Source organism: Triturus cristatus, chromosome 2_2 (genome assembly GCF_964204655.1).
Source record: "Triturus cristatus chromosome 2_2, aTriCri1.1, whole genome shotgun sequence".
Taxonomy (NCBI): Eukaryota; Metazoa; Chordata; class Amphibia; order Caudata; family Salamandridae; genus Triturus; species Triturus cristatus.
This window is the reverse complement of record NC_140582.1, coordinates 570,789,549-570,810,175: the sequence shown is the minus strand read 5'-3', so window position 1 is coordinate 570,810,175 and position 20,627 is coordinate 570,789,549. Positions and strand designations below refer to the sequence as shown.

At 43.0% G+C, this 20,627-nt stretch overlaps 1 protein-coding gene across 6 annotated transcripts in view; it reads right to left on the bottom strand.

The window, feature by feature from the left end:
- GRIA2 (glutamate ionotropic receptor AMPA type subunit 2) overlaps positions 1-20,627 on the bottom strand; it is a 657,071-nt gene that overhangs the window by 86,568 nt on the left and 549,876 nt on the right. For all 6 annotated transcript variants that reach the window (XR_014978141.1, XM_085641724.1, XM_085641720.1 and 3 more), the window contains 2 exons: positions 4,509-4,676; positions 4,066-4,170 (listed from right to left, as the gene is read on the bottom strand). Coding sequence is in view for 5 of the 6 variants with exons in the window: in XM_085641724.1 (XP_085497850.1) it covers positions 4,066-4,170; positions 4,509-4,676 (273 nt within the window). In the remaining variant the exon portion in view is untranslated. The remainder of the gene's footprint in view (positions 1-4,065; positions 4,171-4,508; positions 4,677-20,627) is intronic.

The following is a 20,627-nucleotide window of genomic DNA, read 5'->3' as shown; positions in this document are numbered from 1 at the left end:
TCCAGCAGAGGAGCTCCTACTTTCCTAGAAGGGAGACCTCCTCTGACAGAATGTACAAACTGCTGCAGTATGAGGAAGCAAGGTTTGCCCTCAAAATCAAGCAGTTGGCATTAGATAGAGAAGCCTTTGAGCTCCAGCGAGCTTCAAGAAGAGAGGGGTTAGAACCCCCTGGTGGCAGCAACAGTCTCCCTAGAAGTAGAGAATATATTCCAGACCATAGGAACCTGAGCAAGGTTGTTCCTCCCTACCAAAGTGGGGATGATATCCATAAGTGGATAACTGCTTTGGAAAGGGCCTGTAGAGTACAACAGGTCCCCCAAAAGCAGTGGGCAGCAATCTTGTGGCTCTCCTTTTCAGATAAAGGCAGAGACAAGCTCCTCACTGTTAGAGAAGAGGATGCTGATGACTATGAAGTCCTGAAGAGTGCACTGATAGATGGGTTTGGCTTAACCACTGAGCAGTACAGGTTGAAGTTCAGAGACACCCAGAAGGCACAGACTCAGGACTGGACTGACTTTGTAGATTGTGCAACCAAGGATCTGGAGGGTTGGCTGGTTGGCAGTAGGGTTACTGATTTCAAGGGATTGTATAATCTAATGATCAGAGAACAGATCCTTAATAATTGCCAGAACCAGTTGTTGCATCAGTACCTGGTGGACTCTGATCTGACCTCTCCCCAAGAATTGGGAAAGAAGGCAGACAAATGGGTCAGAACCAGGGTGAGGCAGAAAACCCAGAACCAAGGGGGTGACACCAAGAAGCAGGATTCTAAGGGCTCTGAGAAAGGTGGAGATAAGTCAAAAGACCAGAAGTCTTCACAAGGGCCCCAAAAATCTGCATCTGGTGGGGATTCACAATCCAACAAGGGAAAAGACTTAGCCAGAAGGCTGCTCTCCACAGCTACCACTAGGATAGCTTTCTTGAAATGTTGTCTTAAACCTATCTACCATAAGTGTCGAATTGTACTGGTGCAAGGTGTCCACTTTAACTAGTGAACAGCATATACCAGGCTAACTTCTCACAGTCCCGCTGAACAAAAGTACCTTGATCCTGGTTTGCGTCATCAAGGAAGATGAGGGGTGCAGCCGAGGTGATGCGTCGGTTCCGATCTCGCAACAGAGGGAGATGCATCAGTTTCCCCCATGCAAATGCAGCAATGCATCAGTTCCGAGGGCAATGCGCTAGTCCTGAATGCAATGCACCAGTTCTGCTCTAGTGGCAGACGATGCATTGACTCCAAGGGTGATGCACTGGTTCCAAGGACGATGGACCGCGTCTGCTCCACACAATGATGAGGATGTGCAGCTCTGATCCACGCAAAAAGAAAAGATGCACCGGTTCTTTAACCCACAATGGGGGAAATGTGCCAGTTCCAATGAAGATGTGTGGGTTTGGTGGAGAAGCACCTTAGGCCTTACTTTCAAGGGTCCAAATCTGTGGTAGCACCACTTGGCAGAGCAGACTCACAGATAGCAGAGACCAGGTGCAGAGGCAGTTGCGTGGAAGTTTCATATGTCCTCAAGACTTCAATCAGAAGGCAAGGCAGCAAGCCCTTGGAGTCACTCTGGGGTCAAGTGATGCAGGTCCAGTCTTTCTTACCCAGTCAGTGGAACAGCAGGCAGGATGAAAGCACAGCAAGGCAGGAGTCCAGCAAAGCAGTAGCCCAGCAACGTGGCAGTCTTTCAGCAGCACAGCAGCTCTTCTTCCTAGCTGAGGTCCAGTGCTTATACCCAGTTGTGCCACTGAAGTGAGGACGACTTCAAAGAAGGCTTTGAAGTGCACAGAGGTCATCCCTCCCTGCCCTGGCTCCAGACTCACTACAGGGGGGTATGAAGCCCTTGGTGTGTGGATAGGACACAGCCTGTTCAGGTGTAAGTGTGAGGCTATGCCCAGCTCCTCCCTCCCATCTCCCAGGATGGCCCATCAAGTTACAAATAAGCTCCCTTTGTGTGTGGTTGTCTAGAGGGTATACACAAAGCCCAGCTGCCACCCAACTCAGATTGAACAGAGACAGGCAGCAGGCTCAAAATGGATAAAGTAAGAAAATGGCAATGTTTTAAAAGTTGCATTTTCAGAACTGCAATTTAAAACGCAACTTCATCATAAATTGTGATTTTAAATTGTGAGTCCCAAGACACCAAACTTGAAAAATCCATCTCGTCAAAACTGGAAATTACACTGACAAGATGTATTAAATTAATCTCAATATTATCCTATGGGAGAGATGGGCCTTGCAGTAGTGAAAAACTAATTTAGAAGTTTTTCACTAGCAGGGCATGTACAATTTAAAGATACATATCCTGAATCTTAAATACATTGCACCCTTCTCTCTAGGTTACCAATGGCCTACCTTAGGGGTGACCTATATGTATAATAAGGAAAGGTTTAGGCCTGGCAAGAGGTTTGTCTTGCCAGGTCAAAATGGCAGTGCAAACTGCATAGACCAACTCTGCAATGGCATGCCTGAGCCATGGTTGGAGGGCTACTTGAGTGGATGACACAATGAATAAGACTGTCAGCTCTAACATTATCAGAAGCAAAGTGGTCCTCCTAGTATAGAGGTTACTAAACCATTTGAGATTACACTTTCCTAAAAACCACTGGAAATACCAATAACTATGTGGTCCACCTTGCAATGGAACTTGATCGAAGTTAGTAATGGAAGACTATCAGGTTCATCCAGGAGTGACAAAGGTGCAACCCAAGAAGACACCATTTTTTTTAAATCATCATTGTTATCGAAGAGTATGTAGCCTGCAAAGCAATAAAGATGCACCCCATGGATAGTCCTAACTCATAAATACCTGATGGCGATACAAAAGATTGGGGATTCCATTCTAATCGCATCAATATGGATAGAGATTAAGACTCTTTTGGATCATTTTTTTTGTGCCATATTAGATGGTATTGGAACCCCTCAGCCTATTTCAAGTAGGCTAACCAAATATATCCCTCTGGATGTCAATTATAGAACTGGTTCAGCAATTTATTGTTATTGTTAATGCACCTGTACATGTATTGTGAATGCACTTATTTATGTCAAGTTATGTTTTGTATTTGTATTTATGAATCATGCATAAGATGAAAGGTGATATTCTTTTCTATGCATAACAAATTCGAATAATTTGAGCAGTAATGGAAAATGATTACAAAGGCCATGTCTATTGATTAACGTGACCTTTCTCCAAAGGGTAGTGAATTCAAATCACGCATTGTTTTGTTGTTTCAAGTATTAATAGAGGCTCATGGTGGTTGTTGTCAAGGGCCCAACCCCCCAATGTTCAAAAGGAACACAATGGCAGCACGTCCTTCAGATGGAGCTCCTCTCTCTTTATTTTCTCTCTATTTGTGTACTACACCAATAGTAAATAATGTTTCATTACTCACTATCAGTGTTTTAAAAAAAAAATGGAGTAAAATTAGCTGGAATGTGGACTTTCCTGGCAGATGAAGTAAGTAAAAAAGAAATGCTTTTAAATGTGTGCATGTTTGCGGATGAGTGTGTGAGAAATTGAAGGTCAAAAGACATGTGATGTCACTTCCGCTACCCCTGGCATTTTGGTGAATTGACGTTCATGATGGGAACTCCCTTGATTTAAAAAAAAATCTTCAATATCAAAGATGAAACGTGTTACTGTTACACTAAAATGACAGATATTTACAAAGAAACGTACAGGGTCGACCAAAATCACCTTCGTTACAAATAAAAGTGGAAAGCTGAGGCTTGTCAAAAATTCCCTTAGAGAAAGTTTCAAGGCCTACTTCCTTGTAAGAGGAGTTTTGGCCTTTAGCACAAATGAAGTGGATGCTTGGTGTAGAGAGCTGATACGCGCTTTCAAACGTCACAAAAGATAACCGTCCTCATGTCCTTCAAGTAAAATCATGATCAAAGCGATATAGGGGTTTATGTTAACTTAACACCACAAATCATCAGTTTTACCACAGGCCACAGCTACAGTGCTTCATGATTTTGGTGTTGACAGGCCTCCTATGTCCAAAGGCCAAAATATCCGTCACTTGAAAAGACAAAGCAAATGCAAATTAATGTGAAATTCAAATACTTACTCTTCGAACACCACTGCTTTTCAGTTCCATGATGTTAATGGAATAGTTAATTCGTTTTCCGTTCTGGTCAAATTTTATGTTCCCTGAAAGGCCATCAACCTGAACCTACAGGAGGGACCAAAAAAGGAAGGGTTATGTTAAGAGTTGAATTATTTAATAATGTGTACAGTGCACCAGGCAGCACGGTTCTTACGTCATTACTAAAATATGTTGAGCAGAGGCGTAAGGTTGGCCCGGTAAGGCACCCTCAAAACACCCTCCCCCTTTCAGAGGCGGTCACCATTTAACCTCAGGGGCTATGGATATCTGTGGGGTACGGGAGTCCACTAGGGCCCTTACTGCATCCTAGAGCCGGGGAAAAAAGCATCAATTTGCGTTGTCCCAGATCTTGATACAGCATTGTAATGAATTTTTTATATGTGTTTTCAAGGAGACGACGATACCTGCTTTAAAGCTCTTTCTATCTCTACTCCATGACCCCAAGGCACCGCGGGATTGGCCAGACAATCTCCAGCATTCCCGCGTCTGGTGATCTCGATTCGTTGGTTGCGCAGATTGCGGAAGGCTTCGGTCATCACTTGAACAGCATCGTAGGTCAGAGCCGAAGTGTACTGAAATAAGGCAAAAAAAGCATTAGAAAGGCGGGGGAGGGTGGCTAGCACTGATGAACATTACTATATATCCAAAACGAATCGGCTATTTTTAGTATCCTCTCCTCATCCATTCGACTTTTAATCATGAATTTATAAAATAATGAAAAGTATATGTGCCAGAATGCAAAGTAAAAAGACAACCTGTACTGGATACCCAAGCTGAGAAAGCATGTAGCAAGCTTTTAAAAATACAACGTGGACTAAACTGAACAATATGCTACTCTTTCACTGGAAGTATTGTTCCTGGTCTGTATCTTGATATATATTAGTTTACTTCTAATTCAGCTTCTCCAATACACTACCCTATATCTCACCCTATATGTCTCTCAATATATCCTCTACCTCCTCTCTCTGATTCATCCCAAACCCATTCTACTACTTGATCCCCAAAATAACCCTCTCTAGACTCTTCCCTCCTCTACCCCTCCTTGCATCATCTCATACCTCTTTTACAATACAGATCTCCCAAACAAGGCTTTTTTCAACCCTTCCCTCCGACTCTTCCCCCCCTCGACCTACCCTTTATTCATTCCAGACCTCCTCCCACTGCTATGAGCTCCAAATAAAACGCTTTCTAGACCCTTGCCTCTTCTCTCCCTCCACTATCCTTTCCAATCCGACTAACAGACTAACATGTCCATCGCTCAAATTAATTTCATATCTCCCTATACCAATTCGCTACTAATCCTGTTTTGGTTCCGGAGTAGCATGCTACCTGCCAAAAAGCGCTTCGACATCTCATCAGGGGTAGCAAGCACTATATAAATGCAAACCCTTCCCTCTTCTATCCCTCCACTATACCTTTTCAATCCAAGTAACAAACTCGCTATATACAAACAATCAATTACAATTTACTTTGAGGACAGATCCCTTCGCTTTCACGAAGCTACAGCACCAATGGCCGCATTGTGAAACTCATGGTAATGACAGGTACCCTCCGCACTAATGATACAGGCAAAAAGTGTGATAGAGAATCTCACTCGTGGGTGATTTGTAGGCATGTTTTTGGTCCTTTATATGTGTCTGCCTCTGCACACGTATCTGCATTATTTGCATGATTGCTTAATTGATGTAGACATTACGTTTAAGCTAACGACATAAATATATTTAAGTGCCACATTTATGCATCAAAAGATTTTTAAATTGGAACTTCAACAGATCACGATCTGTAAGTTACTAAAGAAATATTAGTCACCAGTACTGTACTTTCTTGTGCTGCAGGCATACAATGAGCATCATGACACCTGAAAGCACTATTTTATTTGAACCAGCCATTTTGTACGCAAGGGGGCATTTTTGCACTGAATTATTCCTCTTGCATACTTCAGGCTTAGTTGCACAGTATTCTTCGGTAATTTCACGTAATTACACTACATGGAATTTACATGAGTTACACCCACCCCTACTGAGTGTATGGAGTGGGTACCTAACCTCAGACTTTTATGCAAGACCATGAATCAATGTGAGCGGGAATGAAACTAGGCATGCCATCTCCAGTTACATAACAGAAAATGATGTCGCCCCTGCAGAATTTGATGAGAGGCCCCTGAGTTTCCTATATCTCCCAGACATACACTAGCCTTAGGTTGAATGGGACCCCAGTAAAGGTTTGGGGGCCCTAGAACTATTGGGGACACCCACGCACCACAGGTGCAGGGGCCAACTTTATGCCCCTGGCCATCTCCTGCAAAGCAGTAGTGGATGCAGATGCTTCCTATGTCAAACCAGAAAGTTGCACCTTACATTTGACAACAGGTCAAACAGCTCTGCCCAAATGAATGCAGTCCACCAGATCTTACTGATTCCCTCCAAAGCACACTGAGGGGCTCATGCTTTAGAAAACACTTCCACTCCTCCATTAGACTCACCTTTTCAGGCAATGTAAGAGGTATGTAGTCTCTAGCACTTGCACTTCAAAGTACTCCTCAACTGGTACTGGTCGCCCTGGAGGCTTTAAAGGGCCAAGTTCTTGCCACATGTCCACTGCTGGAGATGAACTGTGGTCTACTGAAATCTGTATCACATCCTTTAGTCGTGCCCAATGCTCAAAGGATATTGGACAGATGTTTGGTCCCTGCTCCGTCGTCACAGGGCGTTACCACTCCCTCCTACCCCATACCTTGATATTCTGCATGCTATCTCTGACCTTCCTGATCTGACAACACACAAACACCAGTGGATACCAACCTCCCTTAGGATTCTGAAACGGTATCCTCCAGCATTGGAGGCAGCCCACCATACCTCCCTCCAATGATGGCGAATTTAACTTCATAGGATGGGTAGTCATGAGCACACTACCTGGATACTGAATAATAATGAAGAAAACTGGTGATGGAAGAGACTGTCCTGGTATAGGAACATATAAATCCTGCTTCCGCTCCCCAGTGCTGCTAGCACGCTCCCCCTGCTGCCTGTGTCTTGGCCTTAATATTACTAGCTGATTCCTAGAGTTGCAGCTGCATCCCTCTTCCCCAAGCTTTAGCTAGCCAGTTGAATCATTGATTTGTTGCATCGTGGATTGCATGTCCCCTGTTGTTCTTCTCTAGGACCCACATGCCTATTACAACCCAATCCCACTCATTTTTCCCACCTCTTCTCCTCTACCTATCCTTTGCTTGGTTTCTGGGGCACTGACCCTAAGTTCTACTTCTTACCCATTTTTCTAGCCATCCAGCTGTTGTTCTGTCTTTCTTTGCCCCAGTGCATGGCTTTAGTTTTTGCTGTTGACCCATTTTTGGCTGTAGTTCCTTCTGCATGAAATGATATTACATTGTAGTGCCTTGTGTGTGCCCAGGACCTCACTTACATATCTCTGGTATGATGCTGAAACTAGGCTTGCCATCGTCTACTTATGTATTTCAAATGGCAATTCTCTAGCTTTGTTGGCCTACCCTTGCAACAGTTCTATGTTACTATATTGCTATACGCTCCGCACTAATGATACAGGCAAAAAGTGTGATAGAGAATCTCACTCGTGGGTGATTTGTAGGCATGTTTTTGGTCCTTTATATGTGTCTGCCTCTGCACACGTATCTGCATTATTTGCATGATTGCTTAATTGATGTAGACATTACGTTTAAGCTAACGACATAAATATATTTAAGTGCCACATTTATGCATCAAAAGATTTTTAAATTGGAACTTCAACAGATCACGATCTGTAAGTTACTAAAGAAATATTAGTCACCAGTACTGTACTTTCTTGTGCTGCAGGCATACAATGAGCATCATGACACCTGAAAGCACTATTTTATTTGAACCAGCCATTTTGTACGCAAGGGGGCATTTTTGCACTGAATTATTCCTCTTGCATACTTCAGGCTTAGTTGCACAGTATTCTTCGGTAATTTCACGTAATTACACTACATGGAATTTACATGAGTTACACCCACCCCTACTGAGTGTATGGAGTGGGTACCTAACCTCAGACTTTTATGCAAGACCATGAATCAATGTGAGCGGGAATGAAACTAGGCATGCCATCTCCAGTTACATAACAGAAAATGATGTCGCCCCTGCAGAATTTGATGAGAGGCCCCTGAGTTTCCTATATCTCCCAGACATACACTAGCCTTAGGTTGAATGGGACCCCAGTAAAGGTTTGGGGGCCCTAGAACTATTGGGGACACCCACGCACCACAGGTGCAGGGGCCAACTTTATGCCCCTGGCCATCTCCTGCAAAGCAGTAGTGGATGCAGATGCTTCCTATGTCAAACCAGAAAGTTGCACCTTACATTTGACAACAGGTCAAACAGCTCTGCCCAAATGAATGCAGTCCACCAGATCTTACTGATTCCCTCCAAAGCACACTGAGGGGCTCATGCTTTAGAAAACACTTCCACTCCTCCATTAGACTCACCTTTTCAGGCAATGTAAGAGGTATGTAGTCTCTAGCACTTGCACTTCAAAGTACTCCTCAACTGGTACTGGTCGCCCTGGAGGCTTTAAAGGGCCAAGTTCTTGCCACATGTCCACTGCTGGAGATGAACTGTGGTCTACTGAAATCTGTATCACATCCTTTAGTCGTGCCCAATGCTCAAAGGATATTGGACAGATGTTTGGTCCCTGCTCCGTCGTCACAGGGCGTTACCACTCCCTCCTACCCCATACCTTGATATTCTGCATGCTATCTCTGACCTTCCTGATCTGACAACACACAAACACCAGTGGATACCAACCTCCCTTAGGATTCTGAAACGGTATCCTCCAGCATTGGAGGCAGCCCACCATACCTCCCTCCAATGATGGCGAATTTAACTTCATAGGATGGGTAGTCATGAGCACACTACCTGGATACTGAATAATAATGAAGAAAACTGGTGATGGAAGAGACTGTCCTGGTATAGGAACATATAAATCCTGCTTCCGCTCCCCAGTGCTGCTAGCACGCTCCCCCTGCTGCCTGTGTCTTGGCCTTAATATTACTAGCTGATTCCTAGAGTTGCAGCTGCATCCCTCTTCCCCAAGCTTTAGCTAGCCAGTTGAATCATTGATTTGTTGCATCGTGGATTGCATGTCCCCTGTTGTTCTTCTCTAGGACCCACATGCCTATTACAACCCAATCCCACTCATTTTTCCCACCTCTTCTCCTCTACCTATCCTTTGCTTGGTTTCTGGGGCACTGACCCTAAGTTCTACTTCTTACCCATTTTTCTAGCCATCCAGCTGTTGTTCTGTCTTTCTTTGCCCCAGTGCATGGCTTTAGTTTTTGCTGTTGACCCATTTTTGGCTGTAGTTCCTTCTGCATGAAATGATATTACATTGTAGTGCCTTGTGTGTGCCCAGGACCTCACTTACATATCTCTGGTATGATGCTGAAACTAGGCTTGCCATCGTCTACTTATGTATTTCAAATGGCAATTCTCTAGCTTTGTTGGCCTACCCTTGCAACAGTTCTATGTTACTATATTGCTATACGCTACATCGATTTTCAAGTACATCCAGGGTCGGACTGTACAGAAAATAGTCCTGGTTACAAAATAAAATCAGCCCCATTAGGGAATCAGTTAACTAAAAAAGTGGCCCACATTTGCAAATTGGAGCATTTGTTCTTAACTTGTACACAGACACTGTATATGTGTTTTGCAAGGTATGGGAGACTTCATCCATTTATGCTTGCCACAGACAATATTTATGGTAATAGCGTGTAATTCCATCCCACTAGATCGTAGATCAGGTAAACAAACAGTCAAAAAAGGACCCGCAAACTGACCTGTAAGATTCAAAATTCTGACTCTGCCAGATTGTCCTAAAGTCCAGTCGGATCCTCAGACGATGACCATACCAGCATACATCAGGGTAACTAAATCAAGGAAGGCTAAATCGCCCAGATAATTTTTAAATAATTGTTACCACTACTTTGACTCCGTTATATCAACGCTAAAACTAATATAATGTTAATTAATTAGTTCCTAATGTATCCTGTGTGCCATTTTTTAAATTTTTAACCTTACACTTAACCTTATATTTGTAATCAAATGATTACTTCGTTTTAATATAGTCCAAAACCTAATCTTTGAACGGATTGTGTATATATTGGTATTTATATAACATGAACCTAGCTGGGAAGCAATGGAGCATTGTATATTACATGGGATGCTGGTAGACGATCGCAAGATCATGAAGAGATTACACATCATGTGGAGATTACACAAATACAAACGTTACATCACACACTGTTGAGCCAAGTGCCAAGGCTGGGATTTGAATCTGGGGTCCAGGTTCCAAAATCAGCAGCTCTAGCCAGTAAGACACATTTCCTGCGATATATTGTTTTACATTTTTGAATTTTAATTTCGTGTTTCTTCTAATCCTAACTCTAATTATATCTCTGACTCAATGCATTTTTTGAATATTTTTTGTTTCACTCTTCACCAACCCATAGTAATTACCCTAACTTTTAAATATTTTATTTCAAATCCACTTTAATTTATAAATCTAAACCAAAATCTTATATTAATCCCGCATACTGATCATTTATATTATTATTTTACAGAATCTTTACAGGGTCGAAGACTCTTCAGTTATTCACCATCACTGTAGACTCCCCAGCGCTATTGCCTAGATTAAGCGCTCTCATAAAGGAAGGCATCAAATAACACAACAACAAGTTGGCTCCACCTTTATCCAGAATGTAACACTTACAGAGAAAGTGCATGGATAATGGCAATTTATCCACCCAGGATGCCATATTAGAACTAAATACAAACATCAATACCAACTCACCCACATGTAATGATAATTTCCTACACTCCAGCAGCCACAAATCAGAACCTAATGAGAAGGACACATTTCCCATCAATATCAGACAAGTGTTTTCAGACTTTAGGACATATGTTAGATAACCCCAGTGCCATGCAAAACTGCAGCCTGGCAGCGTGATCAACAATGCAGGACACTACAGCACTGCTCATGAAAGGATAACACCCCAGGGGCCGAGGACAATACTGCAGCAGAATACAAACCACAAACACGGACAGGGATTCCAGCAACCGCATAAGACATTCCAATAAACGTTCCGAAGCCTTCTCATTAAATGATGTACCCACATGTCTGCACACACTAATTAAGGTGGCTCCTTTTTGCTCTGGCATTGGGACTAAAACAGGTGGCCTGCCTGCTACAATCACTACCATATGCGCAAGCAGCGAACACCAGGTGACTGCATGATGAAGGCTAGGAAAGGGACATGGTAATGTGTTCAAATTAGCAAACCATAAATGAACCATAACTTGCCGCATTATATCACGAATTGCATCCTTGACAGCAGTGATGAAGCTGCAATATGGGCTGGGCCGCTTAGTCCTGGGTCTGTTGAAAAGCCAGATACGGTACCCAGAGAGTACTGGGAAGAGCCACAGAAGGAGCACAGTGAACCAAATGGAAGGAGTGCTAAGTATTGGGAAACCATGTATGGCCTGCAACCAGAGCTCACTGGGCACAACCTGATAGCATGCCCATTAGTCGTTTGTGGGAACAGGTTTTAACTAAAGGGCCTGTCAAAAAATTATGCCCTGTTTCCAGAGATTACTGGATATGGTGGTAGGCCATCATGGAATGTTGGGAGTATACATAAAAGCTCATTGCATCAATCATTTGTGTTAGAAATGGGATCTCTGTTGGCTACGGCTTGCGCCAAAGCCAGGCAGAGACCACCACTCTAGTCAGGGCAAGGGAGTTACACGCCAAAGATAACCCCTGCTCACCCCCTTGGTAGCTTGGCACAAGCAGTCAGGCTTATCCCGGAGGCAATGTGTAAAGCGTTTGCGCAACACACACACAGCAACAACATACTAGGCACACCACAAAAGAAACTCCACACAAGGTTATATAAAAAATATCCTTTGTATTGTCATAAACATATTAGAAACGTAATCACATAATATACACTGTGCCAACCGGCACGCGCAATATTCACAGGGGATTATATACAGGACCGGGCCAATCGGGCCACGGTCAGAACCATCAGACTGCAGGTAAGTAAATGCAAAACACAACCAGTAACTACTGGTACCATAATGACCTAAGCATTATATCACATTGGACATAAACCCACAGTAGGCCCAAACCTTATCAGCATAAACACATTACGCAAAGGGCCTCACTAGCATAAACACAATACGCCACATCGCCTTGGGCATAAACACATTATCCTAACCCTCAGGAGCCAAAACACTGAAATGACCCCCAGGCCAACTGGCCTACTCAATGGGGCTCAAATGCCCTACGTCCAGAATGTCAGGGCTGCCAATGCAGTAGGAACCAAACGCGCGCAATTGCGCTGGGGCAGAGGAGTGTCTCTCACTCCTACCTCTTTCAACAATGCCCCCAAAGGACAGCTAACCTAAACGTGGCAGCTGCCCACTACTTGCTAGGCAGCTGTGAAATTAAAAAGATGGGCACTGGCATTCACTGTGCCCTCTGTCCCCCACTGGGACTCTAACAGAAAAGATGGCCCACACGTTGCAGCCGCCGGTATCTGCTGCGCAGCTGGAAAGACAACAAACTGCCCTGGCACTCTCCATGCCTCTGGCGCCCAAAACAATGCCCCACAAGCAATGTGCCCTCTGGAGTCCCACTCTGGGACTATGTAACGCTTTGCCCCCAATGTTAGAAAAATGTCACTGGCCCTCCTCGGGCTGTCGGAGCCCCTCTCTGGGACTCCCAGACAAAAAGTGCCCCCTTGATGCAGCTGCCCGCAACTGCGGCACAGCTGTGAAGAACAGCAAACGATAGGGGGGAGCTCTATGAGTTCTCCCAACTCAGCCCCCACTCACCGGGACCACTCTGGAGCTCTGGCGGCACCAACGATGCATGTGGGGCAGCCCCTACTCACCGGGCTGCTTGGGGCACTCCTCCGGGCTCCTGTGAAAGGAAAGGAGAGGTCTGGTAAACAGAGTGCTCAGGAACTGGTTTGGACTGGGCAAAGGCTCCTCTGCCTTCAGAGGACAAAGGATTTCTGGGTATAAATATTGGGACCCTGATCCCAAGAAATTAGATCACTTTGGGAAAACAAGAAGAACCTCAGCTGAGGGAGGAACCAGAAGAAGCTGAGGAGGAAACTATCCCTGAACCTGGGGGATTGGCCTGCAGTGGTTGCCTTACTGCCAAAGAGAGGAGAAAGGAACTTTGTGTGTACTTTTGCTCAACTTGTGAAGGATCTCCAAGGGCTTGGAAAAGAGCTTGCCTCCTGCTGAAGTCTCAAGAACAACAGACTTCACCCCCAGCTCCCCAGAGTTCTTTGGAAGTGCCCTTTTGCTGTTGTTGGGCCTTCTGAGGGACTGCGTGTCGCAAGGTGCTGGAAGCGCGACTCAAGAAGGAGAAGCGTGCCGCCATCGGAGCTGTTGTCGTCGCTTCTCGTAAAGTGTGTCGCCGCTGCAGCATCGCATCGAGCGAAAGCGTCTCGCATCATCAAGAGAAGAGTCTCGCATCAAGGAAGAAGCGTGTCGCCATCGCAGCCATCATAGTTGTCGCATTGCACCGCATCAAGAAAAGCGCCTCGCGTCCACGGAGAAGCCTGCCGCCGTCGGAGCTGCTGTTGTCGCATCGCGTAAAGGCGTGTCGCCGCTGCAACATCGCATCGAGCGGAAGCGTCTCGCAAACGTCAGAGAAGAGTGTCGCTGCCAAGGCCGCTGTCGTCGCATCGCGTAAAGGGTGTCGCCGCTGCAGCTGATGCATCGAGTCGAGTCTTCTCGCAACATCGGATAAGCGTGCCGCATCTGGAAGATCTTCACGTCTTTATTTCTTTGCCTCAAAAACTTCACCGCATCAACATCGTTGCAACACTTTTGTTGCCCTGCGTGTCGCATCTAAAAGGTACATTGACTTAAAGTGTCGCATTTAAGGACTTAAGAGAACTAAGCAAAATTCTTCTATCTAAAGTCACAGTATTGTGTGTTTTTGTCGTTTAATGGTCGTGTGGTAAATCTATATAAAGAATACTTATTTTTGATATAAAGCTTGTGTGGTGTCCATTTGTAGTGTTGTCACTTGGTTACTGTATGTGTTCACAAATGCTTTACACACTGCCTCTGAGATAAGTCTGTCTGCTCGTGCCAAGCTACCAAGGGGGTGAGCAGGGGTAATTTTAGGAGTGTACCCCCTTCCCCTGACTAGAGGAGAGGGTCCCTATTTGTCACAAGTGCATACCTGTGCCAACTAGAGACCCCCAAGTCTAACACTAATTAATCAAAATGTAGTTCAGCTGTGAACATATTATTTTTTTCTCTGCAGTCCTCACTTGAGCAGTATTACATCAGTGTTGCTGGCTTTCCTTTTCTCCACTGGCAGTAAGTAGCATCCCATTAGGTGTGAAGTGTTGTATTGCCAGTAGACAATACATTAGCATCAAAAGGTAGACAGATGACTGTAGGCCTAACACTGTAACCTTAGCTTGGATGAGACATTTTGGAGGGTACAGGAACAAGGTGCAACACAGAAATCAAGCACAACAGCCTTCCTTATCATGTGAAGACTCTCTACGAAAATCTAAGCGACAACAGCTTTTCACTCAGAGGGCTCTCAGACATTTATCTCTGCCCAAAGCTGCTCATACATCTGGAAGATGGGGTAGTTCCTCTATTCCAAAGGACTGGACCTGGAAGTGGACTCAGATCTCCTAGGAAGGGAACCTACCTTTTGTAATTTTGAAAAGATGCATGTGGACGATTTACAGCCCAGAATGAAGGTTGGAAAAGCTGTATGGTTTTAGTGGAAATATTGCAGTGATCGGGACTAAGGAAGTGTCCAATAACTGGCTAGTACAGTGAATAAAAATGACAGATCTCCAGCAGTTCTTCAGAACATTCTAGGAACTGGAATAAAAATCTGAAGGATGAAGAATCCTGGATGAGTGATACTTTCCACTAGTACGCTGGGACTGGAATTGCTCTCCAGTATCAGCTGGTCAACCTCAAGTTTACTGTCTCAGAGACACAAAAGATTGAAGATGGGCTCTATCCTGTGTGAAAGCACCAGCTGCCTCATTGGGAGAGGACTGACTGGAACATTTAGGAGCCCTCCCTGGAAGGTGACCTGGACACCCAGGCTTCTCTAAAGGGTTGGTGAGCTGCATGACAGACAAGTATTGGCTTTCCCAGCATCAAGAAATATTTTAAAGTATTATTTTTCTGACTTCTGACAGATTGGAACAAGATAACAAAGCTCCCTGGCAAAGGCATGGCATAGCCTACTAATATTTGCCAGTTTGCACCACTAGAATTCTGGAGGACTACCAAAAACAAAAAGAAATGTGACTGTGTGAAGCCCACATTAAATGGAATAGTCTGTATTGCTCAGCTGAAAAAATGTGAGGACAAAATGTGTCCAAGCATAAAGACTGGGACTAGAGTAAGTTAACAAATACATTCCCATAGTGAAATGACCTTGGGTAGCTTTCAGTTTTGCCCTGTTTGGCCTTTTGGGAACAGCGCTGAAAGTTTAATTCTGAGCTTGATGACAGCGTATCCTCTTTTTTGTGCCCTTTATATATTTCTGTATCCAGCCTTGGTGGAAGTTAATGAGAAACAAAAAAGAAACAAAGGACGTGATTACGATGATGGTGAGAGCGCCACCGACAACCTTTCGGTGGCAGTCTCACTGCCATCGTAAGCATGTTTACTGCCCACCATATTACGATGGTGGATGGATGGTTAGCGGTCAGAAAGACTGACCACCATGCAGTGGATAGGTTACTAGAGCCCGCCAATGCATCAGAGGCAGCCATAATCTCTACAATGGTGGCAGTGCCTGCCAAACACTGCTGTAGGGATTATTATGTCCCTCCCCACCAGTCATTTCCTTGCAGTTTACCCGCCATGAAAAGGCTGGCAGAAAGGGACATAGGTGGCCCATAGCAGGCCCCCTTTTCCCCCGGCCCTTAGTGTAGGGGGGCACCTATGGTGCCCCCTACATATCCCTGCACCATGTGGCAGGCACCGCATGGTGCCTGCCACATCATGCAGGGATATGTGCAGTGTGCCCTTTTTGTACTGAGGTGTGTGCCACAGCCAGTAGCACCCATCACAATACAAAATGTAGGCATTGTGACCGCCGTGGTGGTGGTTGCATCATAATACTCTCCTGTTGGGCAGTCCCACCTCCGATAGGATGGGGGTTGGTCAAAAGTCCGACAGCCATCCCAATCAGCCCCAAAGTCCTAATCTAAAAATGTTAAACTTTTGACCAGTGTGACCCGTAATGCTCATCTGCTTAGATTTGCTCAATCACAGTCAGCCTAAAAACCCACCTAGTTCCCAGTCTGACACAAATCTTGACTTTATTTGGTGCATTTCCCTTTTATGATACTTTTTGCCTTAAAACTATAAATATTCACATCTCTGGATTCCTTCATCTATTTTTAGCAATTTGTATGTCATTTTCCTTTTAATTTTCATTGATTTTTCTAAATTGTTATAGAATTTTACTGACTAGTATTTTTAATGTCAATGTATTAAGTACTGCTTCTCTGGCCTGCAGCATGTTCCATAACTATTAGAATTTGGCGGATTTTTAAGTGACCTAATAAGATTATGTTTCATAATGTTGGTGGGAGTCACCCCTTCCTGAATCAATGCTCCACTTTCTAACAAGAAAATAACACAGCAATGTACACATCAATTAGAAAAGTAAATCATAAAAAATTATTTTGTGTGTTTAATTGAAAATAAGCAAAAAGGCAAGAAATACCACAGAACGATCACAAAGATTAATTTAAATCAATATTATTCTTCTATGTTATATAATATTGGCTGTAAATATATATATATATATATATGCTCATTGCTGAGACCACAGACCCTTAGAGGGTGGTGCATGCCCCGGGAGAGTACCCAGTATTTTAAATCCACAGTCCTTATCGCAAACGCGAAAATAATCCACTCTCAAAATCCAGCAGTAGTGATGAATCGGGAAAATTTAATTAGCTTTCAGGTTCAAGCTAATTACATTTTCCTGATTCATCACTACTGCTGGATTTTGAGAGTGCATTATTTTTGCGTTTGCGATAAGGACTGTGGATATATATATACATCTTTATTTAAACGAGATTGTAACAACTTGAGGCATTTTCTGAATCCCGCCACATATACAGATGACAAATCAACTCTTAAAACAGTACAATGAAGTCCAAATGATAATGTATTATCTATAAGAACTCCTGAAATCTATTCATATGGTCCTATAAACTACTGAAACCCGGTTTATTTATTAGGCTATATTTGCACACATATTGCACTTTACACTTTGCACTTTTACAGAAACAATTATCATATGTTTTTATTGTTTTTGTTTTTAATTCATGTACCGCAAATTATGTATTAGAGTATTATAAAAAAACGTATACATTTATATCAAGCTTTTATACTCAGACAAGCATTGGCAAATAATGGATATTATGAACAAAATGACGGTATTTTACCTAGGTGTACTGAATTGGATTAATATGACCAAGTGAAAACTAAAGCAAGTGAAAGGGCATTAAAGTGCACCTTTGATAGTGAAATTGCATTAAATGTTTAAATATTATTTAGATGTTATATAAGTTTCACACAATGCATACAAGGTCAAGCTTTTGTCTATGTCCATTCAAAATCTACACGTCATGCCTGTCACGTGGTCATTTGCTCACTTGCATTTGCACTTTAAAAGGGAGTTACCTCCATTATGCCACTGTCATGTGATCAAGGCTCGGGTGAGCCGAAACGCGTTATGGCGACAATGGAATAAAGGAATACTTTGCACATATTTTGGGTCTGTGTCCATCCTTCGGGAGAGCCATCTGGGGAAAGTCAGCGGAGGAACACTCGTAATATATATATATATATATATATATATATATATATATATATATAATATATATATGATTTACAGAAAAGTCAATGGTAGTGCGCTCTCAGTAAACGGAAAACAGGACACTCCAAAGGATCCAAGGGTGTTTAATTACGACGCGTTTCGACTTGCAGAGAAGCCTTGCTCACGTAATACAATAGTGCATTAACAAACACATGACTGATAAAGTTTCAGAAAGCTAGAAATTAACAGAGGACAACAACTGTCTTGAAGTGTTACAATGGCAGACATCTTGGAATGGTTGAAATTGTGCCAATGTGTGTGGTTAAAGTAAATCATGAAAATATCGCTATAAATTTACATCATGATATGAGTTATATTCTCGCATTTTGTGTCAAGTGACAGGTCAAGAATGTACTAACAGGTAAATTACCCAGTGGTATTAAAATGTAAGCATGTTACCTATCCTTGGATAAAATCGGCAGACATCTTGTGATGGTAAATTGGCTGTGCAATGTAACGCGTCTTGTCATTTCTAGTCTGCCTTGTAAGTAGCGTCTAGCCTCCAATCTTTTTTTAGCTTCCAACTGATGATATTCTCTAATTTCTGGAGTACTGCATGCTCTATGGATACGAATAAACTCGCCATATGGAATGCTGGCTATGGTGTGTGATGGATTGAAACTCCCTGCGTGTAATACCATATTTCCCGATGTGGGCTTTCTATACAAACTGGTTTCAATCCTGCCATCTAGTATTTGCACCTGAATGTCCAGAAAATTAGTAACAGTACAATCAATATTGGCTGTAAAATGTAAATTCAACTCATTTTCATTGATGGTGTCAATAAACTGTTTGACTTGTTCTTCTGTGCCATGCCATATAATGAACACATCATCGATATATCGCCAATATTTGACGATATGTTTAGACCATATAGTAGCATGCTGTACCTTGAGGACATGCTCCTCTCACCAGCCAACGTGGAGCCCCGCGTAGCTGGGAGAGAAGCATGCCCCCATAGCTACTCCTCTTAGTTGTTGGAAAACCGCATTATCAAAACTGAAAACATTGTTGTGTAGACACCAATGAATTATTCTAAGCAGCATTTGATTATGGCGGTACATTTCTATAGGTCTCTTGCCAAAATAAAATTCCACTGCTCTCATTCCATCCGGATGGGCAATGCTTGTGTATAAGGATGATATGTCCATAGTTAAAAAAAGATATTCTCTAGACCATTCACAGATATTCAATTGGTACAAAAAGTCGGTAGTGTCTTTGATGTATGCAGGTAAGTTCATAACAAATTCCTGAAGATAATAATCGATATATTTAGAAGTGTTCTCGAAGGTGCTATTTATAGATGACACAATGGGTCTTCCCGGAACAGGTGTTTCCTTTTTATGCACCTTCGGTATGAAATAGATGTTAGGTAAGGAAGGAAAGTCTTTGTTGAGAAATATAAATTCATCCCTAGAGATGAGTCCCTCCCTTCTCCATTCGTTAAGTTCATCCTTATAGTTCTTTTGAATCACTTTGACCGATGCCACATTAATTCCTTTGTAACAAACTTCGTCATTGAGGTGGCGGTATGCCTCTTTGATATATTCTTTCTTATCCCAGAGCACAATATTCCCGCCTTTATCGGATTTATTGATGATAATGGTATTATTCTTTTTAAGTTTATTCATCAGCGTTGAATATTGTTTCATTTGCTCATTAGGTGCCCTTTGTGGGGTTTTAGTCTTATAATGTAGACTTTTCAATTCCTCAATGACACGATCATGGTAAATGTCTATGGCATCACGGGGCATAGTGGGACAAAACGTGGAGATGGGCTTAAAAGGGCTTTGGCCTGATTTAGATATATTAATGTCCTCTGCCTCTTCTAACTCTTGCGTATTATTGATTTGTATGTCTTCGTTGTTGAGTTCATGTAGGGTTCTGACCAAGGACATATCTTTAGGTTGTAACACTAATTGAGTGGTGTTAATCTTGCTTTCAAAGTTCTTTTTCTGTTCCAAATTGTTTTTGATGGTAAAATATTTCCTTAACTTGATCTTCCTAATAAATTTGAAGACATCAATTCGAGTATTGTAGTATCCGAAATTGCTCTCGGGACAGAAGGACAGGCCTAACGATAATAATTGTTTCTCAGCTTGATCCAAGTTAATGTTGGTAAGATTAACAATGGTTTTATCATCTATTTTTTGTTCTTTTTCCAATATTGCTTTTGCTGCCGCCTTCCCCTTGCTCCTGGAACATTTGCGTCGCTCGCACCTCCTTGCATTTCGCCTCTGCTTGTTGAGGCATTTTGTTTGCGCGGGCGAAATGACTGTTTGCGCTCCATCCTGGTGTAGTCTAGTTCCTCTGCCAATGTTAATTGCCCTAGATCCCCTCGTTTTGCACCAGGGTTGCTGTCATCTATATATATATATATATATATATTATCTACTGGCGGTCGCCAGTACATAGTTATAGTTAGGACCGTGTTTCCATAGGAAATCCGCAACATTCTATTTGGAATAACTTTGGCGCCGGTTGACGAATCCTCTTGAAATTTTCCAAATAGGTGGGGCGCTCCGCGCCTACCCTGAAAGTCTCGGGGGGATTTGTCA